This window comes from Mesoplodon bidens (genome assembly GCF_964165515.1).
Source record: "Mesoplodon bidens genome assembly, chromosome: 4".
Lineage (NCBI taxonomy): Eukaryota > Metazoa > Chordata > Mammalia > Artiodactyla > Ziphiidae > Mesoplodon > Mesoplodon bidens.
The window spans coordinates 128,144,913-128,151,911 of record NC_138160.1 but is presented as its reverse complement, the minus strand read 5'-3'; the positions used below and the strand labels follow the sequence as shown (position 1 = coordinate 128,151,911).

The following is a 6,999-nucleotide window of genomic DNA, read 5'->3' as shown; positions in this document are numbered from 1 at the left end:
AGAGGATAACTTTCATATGGGCAGTTTTTTCACGGCAGTAAATCTTATTTTCTATTCACCATATACGGGCCATTAACATTACTCGAATATTTTTTTTTCTTCCTTTGGGAATCAAATATCATCAGTGGGTAAACAACACAAAGACACAGAGCGGCAGGGTTAATTCCTGCTTTCCCTCTTTTTCCCCTCCTGTAAAAACAGGGAATCCAACACTCCGTAAAGCGAACTCTAATAAGACTAATGAACTAGACTGCTAAAACAGGGAGCCCTGAACAAACCCAGCCCGCACAGGGCTGCTTTTCTCTTTCTCTCCACTAGAGGCGATAGCCTCTTTCAAAAGAGAAATTGAGCTGGAATGGGCCGGTTGGGGGAGTAGCCCCAGTAAAGATCAAAAGGTTAAAAACCACCTCAAACAAAGAGCAAAAGTCAATACCCAACTCCCAAGACCTGACGTATCCATCTTCCACGAAAAATGAAGGTGACTCCTCCCTAACATGTTCTCGAGACCTGGGGCCGCGTGGCCTTTCAGAAACCAGGCGGGGCTGAGGTGACTAACAAACAGGTAGTTAGCTGTGGAACAGCCAACGACCGGAAGTGGAAATGAGCCCCGGGCGGGGATGAGGCGACGCCACGGCACGCTTGCGCAGTCAGCGGGGTTGCAGTACGCGTGCGCAGTTGGATTGTGACGGGGTGACGCTCGGAGCGTGGGCCGTGACTCTCACGGATCTGGTTCCGCCCTCCCCTCTCGCTGTCGATCCTCCGGGGCTAGCGCCCGCGATCCTTTTCCCAGAGTGCTCTGCGCCGTGAAGAAGCGGCTCCCGAACGCTGGGGGCATTTTGTGCTGGCTGGAGCCGGAGTAACAAGATGGCGGCGTCGGCGGAGTGACAGGGGTCCCTCCGGGCGGGAGCCGGCGGCAGTGGTGGCAGCGGTATCGCCGCCCTAACTCACCGCTCTCCTTTTCCAGCCCGCGACGTCGCCGCGAAAGTGAGGCAGCGGCGGCCGCCAGAAGCAAGTGGCCCAGCCTGGTTACCGTGAGAACCCCCTCAACAGTCTGCGGCCTGGCAGAAAGAAACCTGACAGCAGCGGTGATTAGGTTCTCCTTGGCCGACTCTGGGCCCTGTAACGCCAAGAAAAGAGCCAGCGTTTTCTGCTTCCTGCCGCCCTCCGGAGCCTTGCTCCGTGGACGAGCCCTAGAGATCTCCCGTTCTCCCCTTAGAGGTGTCGGGGCTTAGCCCCAGCCTCCATCTTCATCTCTCAGGATGGCGAGCAGCAGCGGCTCCAAGGCCGAATTCATTGTCGGAGGGAAATATAAACTGGTACGGAAGATCGGGTCTGGCTCCTTCGGTGACATTTATCTGGCGATCAACATCACCAACGGCGAGGTAATCACCTGGGGTGGGGTTCACGACTACGCTGCGCCTGCCCTGCCCCCCCGCCCGTGAACTGTTCGGGCCTTTTCCCACCGCATGTCGCACTGGAAGTCCAGAGGGAGCCAGTTTTCCTGCCTTAGGAACCTCCCCCGCTTTCTTTCCCTAAAAGGGAAGAACCCAAGATAAATGTTGGGTGTACTAGGAAGTTTCCCAGCTTGTTAAAAATACACCTTAATCGAACTTTTAAAACCGTCGTTTAAGGTGAGAACGGCAAAATCCTATTTCTGTGATCCCCATGTTTTTCTATCTATATTTTTAATTCTGCCGGCGTTCTTGTTCCCATTAGGACAGCATCCGATCGCCTGGTTTCTTCATAACCTCTTATTACGTTTTCTGGATGAATCGTTTTCCTGCACTTTAGAGGACGTGCCGCTTTCGTCACTACCCCCGAAGAAGCCTTTGAGGCTGGTTGTCTCGTTTTATAATTACAAAGAGAGCCTTTGCCCAGCCTCTCACTTCCACCTTCTAGTCGAGAGTTGGAGCTTTGCTCGTGTTTCCCTTTCTTTTCCCAAATGACATTGAATCCATAAGGATGTTGATGCCATCATCCCCTCTTTCCCCTGCAGGAAGTGGCAGTGAAGCTAGAATCTCAGAAGGCCAGGCATCCCCAGTTGCTGTACGAGAGCAAACTCTATAAGATTCTTCAAGGTGGGGTTGGCATCCCCCACATACGGTAAGAATCCTTCAGCAGATCCTCTGAGGGAAGTATGGAAACGGGGAAGATGTGTACGAGGCAGGTGATAGGGCCAGCTGAATCCGGCTCTTGGTATTTGAGTTACCTGGGTTTCCTGTGAAGCGTAAGTCACCACAATCACAGAGTAAATTTTAGTTTGCCAACTTAGTTTAGAATTTCAGTTTGTAACACTCTGCTGCAAAGCTTCCGTCATTCTTCCCGAGGCTTTCATTTGCGGTTAAAGTATGCGGCTCATCTTTGATCCCAACGCGGAAGGGTTGCCTGCTGTTTTCTTTCCGTCTGCACCTCAGATGTTTTTGGGTTTGTCCGGTGAAGTGGGTTTGAGGGTGCCGAAGTCACCGGGCTGGGCCAGTTCGGGTTGCTATTGGAGCTGGCTTGGGAAATGGCTGCTCTTTTGTTGTGTTTTTGTTCCAACATGTCTTCCTCCTCCGCTTAGAAAATGGCGGAACGACGTGACTCAACCGCATATTCCTGCCCTTTTCTCTGCTTGAGTTCATAAGTTATGCTTCCTTGATTACCTCTTTAGCAGCCCTGAGTTGATGAAACCTTTGAAAAGCCAAGAATAAAGCTGCAGACAGTGGTGGGGTTCAGGGAAGGAGATGCCATAATGACAGTCTGATCTCTGCAGCAGATGCGATGTGAAATGAAATTTACTCTGCAAAATCCTTCATAGTCTTTCCAGAAGTGTTAATTAAGTCTGTAAAGAATGGTAATGTTTGCTACATTTCAGTCTGTGTACTAAATTTTGTGGGAAATGGCAAAGGCAGTTTGAACAGCGCTATGTTGAAATTGACTCAGTTGTATTAAAAGAAAACTTCATCGTGTAACCACAGTTTGACAAGTAACTTTAACCTGTTGAGTTACTTGGTCAGTAACTCCTCACATCTGGGAAATTGTGGCTTTTTTTGGAGATGTGATATTGGTGAAGGCAAGTAGTAATCAGGATAAAAGATGACCAGATGAAGACACCGGGTTCTTTTAAATGGTTAACTTTAAAGGATTTTAGAAGAGTTGATTTTTGAGATTAAAGAGCCTCTTCCCAGAATAGAGACTAAAATATAGTGTAAGACTCAACTATTTTCCGACAATTACTCAAAAATAACATTTGCAAAAAGATCCGGAGGTAGTTGAGAATTAACTGGAATGGTATTTACTGTAGCCTCTTGTACTATTGCAGCTTTTATTCCTCAAATCTTGAATTAATGACTGGGTTATATACATTAATTCTGATGTGGAAACAACCAGAGTGACACTATCCTTAAAAAAATTTCCAATACTGATAAACATTTTTAATGGAGAAATTGAATGATACGATTTTCTGTTGGTTCAAAGTCAAAATAACTTATTAGGAAGAAAATTCCAGGTTTATCTTATGAGGTAAAGATTAATGTGAAATCTGACATAATCCAGATTTGAGATTTTTTAATGGTTCTCATCCCTTTAAAAAAAAAAAAAACCCTGCTCCGTAGGGAAATAAATTTGTTATTGTGGAAAAATGAAAACCTTGATTAAAATATCTAGCTTTTTTCTTCACAAAATAAAAAATATCAATTGCATTCGCCTAAAATTTTTAAATTCCTTTCTCTTTGCATTTACTTGCATCTCTCCACCCTGGCCCTCGCTGATTTGCTTTCCATCACTAGTTTTTCCTAGAATTACATGTAAATGCAATCATACAGCATGAGGTCATTTGTGTCTGGCTTCTCTAACTTAACGTAATGCTTTTGAGATTCATCTGTGTTGGGAGGTTTTATAAATTTCACAAATCAGGTTGAACTTAATGTATTTGAAGTCATTTTCAAAAAAGCAGTAAGGGCTTCCCTGGTGGCACAGTGGTTGAGAGTCCGCCCGCCGATGCAGGGCACACGGGTTCGTGCCCCGGTCCGGGAAGATCCCACATGCCGCGGAGCTGCTGGGCCCGTGAGCCGTGGTCGCTGAGCCTGCGCGTCCAGAGCCTGTGCTCTGCAACGGGAGAGGCCATGACAGTGAGAGGCCCGCGTACCACACAAAAAAAAAAAAAGCAGTAAGCATCTGGCATTTTCAGTGCTAAACCCAAATTAAATACATGATACATGCACTTTTATTTGGTAGCTTTTTTTTTTTTTTTTTTTTTTGGCGGTACGCGGGCCTCTCACTGTTGTGGCCTCTCCCCTTGCGGAGCACAGGCTCCGGACACGCAGGCTCAGCAGCCATGGCTCACGGGCCCAGCCGCTCTGTGGCACGTGGGATCTTCCCAGACCGGGGCACGAACCCACATCCCCTGCATCGGCAGGCGGACTGTCAACCACTGCGCCACCAGGGAAGCCTATTTGGTAGCTTTTATTTAAGGACAACACTAATACAGACCAACAGGGGCAATAGTCAATATACTGATTACACACATCAATAAATGAAATTGACTTGTGAGCAAAATTCTAAGAGGTTGAGTGCAGAGGGTGTTGTGGTGGTTATAAACTGGATGGAGCTAAAGAGGTTAACCTGACTTTCAAGTTAAGACTTCCTGGGAGAGGAGATGGGATTTCAGGATCTGGCTGTAAGGAAGAAAGCTTGGTGAACTGGTTGGGGAGGGCATCCAACAGTAAAGTGTGGCTTCTGGGAGTGGTGTCTAAGGCAGCATGTAGTAATTGGATGAGGGTGGGGAAAGAGTAAATTTGTTTTATGAGTAGTAGAGTCCAGGTACATAGAAACAAAAAGTGGATCATTGGTTTTAAAGTACAGTGTGAGAGAACTGTTTGTCCACTGAAGTGGGAAAGATAAGAAGGACTTACATATGCTTTCTTTATTTTGGGTGGCAACATCTTCCCCTTTGCTGTTTGTTCTCCATTATTTCCACATCAACTATATATAGTATACACTTAATAAATATTTACTTGGGAAATATTGAATTAAATTGCTCAGCTTAGCTAGATAAAAGGGCAGTCTCTTCTGTTACCCATTGTTTTAGAAATGTTGACACTAATTAAAAATTCTTAGATTTGCTGCATTTATACCACACTAATATCTCCCTCCTCCCCCAATCCACCCCACACCCTGCAATTTTCTTAAAGATACTATGGGATATTCTAAAACAAGGGCTGAAAATTACTTGTTTTAGAATATCCCATAGCATACCTGCCTTATCAAGTCCTTAGTATGTAAGGACCTTACTAAGAGATCTGTTGTGCAGAAGCATAGCATCCAGTGAGTGTAAAGAGCAAGAATGAGAGGATGGCATTCAGTCTCTTGATATTTTTAAGAAACTGAGAGTCCTTGGGCCATGTGAATTGACCTCTGGCAGCTCATTTTAAATTACTGTGTTTCTGTTACAACCCTCCCTTTCTTTGTGCCACTTTGAACTGAATTAAATTGTTCTCTAAAAAAGCAGTTATGTTATAGCCAGGCTCTAAATCTGCCATGTGGTATTGGCTGAGTGATCTGGGGTTTGTCAGTCCCTTAACCTCTTTGGGCATATCAGTTTCCTCATTTTTGAAATCAAAAGAGAGTTTTGCCAGGTTGGTAATTTTCTAGTTTGGCATGCTGAGCTTTTGGGTAGGGTTTTGTTTGAACAAGTTTCCCTACTTAAATAAGTCACTGGCCTAGTTGATTCAGAACTTTCAGCTCTGAATTTTAAGATTTATTTTCAGATGGTGGTAGCTAGAAAGCATTTCATCACAGTTTGGTGTTTTGTCTAGATCTTACTTTTGAATGATATTTTAGTAGTGAGATACCACTCAGGACCTTAAAAATGCTACCTGTATCAGTTAAACCATAGGTTACCACTTAGGAGAAAGTAAATTAATGGGATATACTTTTATAGGAAAACATGATAAAGAAGATGGGAGGGGCATAGGATAATTTTGGTTGTCGTTTTAAAATATTTATTTATTTATTTGGTTGCACCGGGTCTTAGTTTCAGCACGTAGGCTCCTTACTTGTGGCATGTGAACTCTTAGTTGCGGCATGCATGGGGGGTCTAGTTCCCTGACCAGGGATTGAACCCAGGCCCCCCTGCACTGGGAGCACGGAGTCTTATCCACTGCGCCACCAGGGAGGTCCCAGTTGTCTTGTTTCTTTAACCACTTTTTTTTTTTTTTTTTTTTTTGCCCTCTTTGAATGTCAAATATTCTAGGAGATATTTATAAAGTACTAGTTAATCCTTACTGTCCAGTGTTAAAAGCAGCTTAAATTTTAATCTTAGCTTTTTGGCACTGAGCATATATCCTGTAAATAAGTTCTAATACTCTTATCAGAGAACAAAGATGATGTCTACACTGGGTATGTCTTTATTAGAGAGATAACATTACAGATCACAGGATTCATACAGTAACTGAATCAGTGGTATACTAAGAGTACTTATATTGGTTTATGCTGGATTTCTAGTAATGGAATAATGATGCTTAGATAGCATTTGGAGCTGGATGAAACCTGAGAGATAATAGCCCAACACTTCATGATATATAAATTAGACTGTTGAGTCTCAGAGGGGTTACTAGAAATCTCCTAACTTCCAGTTTTCCTGTGAGCCATTTTCACCTTTATGTCAAGGTCAAATCATGTCTGCTCACATAACCCACACCTTTTCATTTGATGCTGCAGAGCCATATTTTGCCTCCTTCACTCTATGGCGTTTGGTCTCATACAGAAAAACTGATAAATGTAAGTAATCTATTGTTTGTATTATTAGTTAGTTAAATCCTTATGATTCTTCTTCTCCCTTTTGAATCCATGGATTGCTGGATGAGAACTTTTATGGACATTATTAATTTGTATCTTAAAGTGGAGTAAATACTTGTAAACCCTTGTATAGTCCATGGATTTTACTACCTTGGCTTTAGTCGATTTTAGAGCTAGATTATTTTGTTTCCGAGTACATTTAATCTGTACCTAAAGTATGAT

The 6,999-nt window shown here is 43.8% G+C and overlaps 1 protein-coding gene across 9 annotated transcripts in view; it reads left to right on the top strand.

Moving 5' to 3' along the window:
* Positions 1–757: 757 nt before the first annotated feature.
* Positions 758–6,999, top strand: part of CSNK1A1 (casein kinase 1 alpha 1) — a gene marked incomplete at its 3' end in the record, with an annotated part of 49,446 nt that continues 43,204 nt past the window's right edge. For 3 of the 9 annotated variants that reach the window (XR_014015512.1, XR_014015513.1, XM_081230920.1), the window contains exons 1-2: positions 758–1,382; positions 1,997–2,103. Coding sequence is in view for 4 of the 9 variants with exons in the window: in XM_081230920.1 (XP_081087046.1) it covers positions 1,260–1,382; positions 1,997–2,103 (230 nt within the window). The remainder of the gene's footprint in view (positions 1,383–1,996; positions 2,104–6,999) is intronic. The other 6 variants (XR_014015514.1, XM_081230922.1, XM_081230923.1 and 3 more) reach the window with 6 other exon arrangements.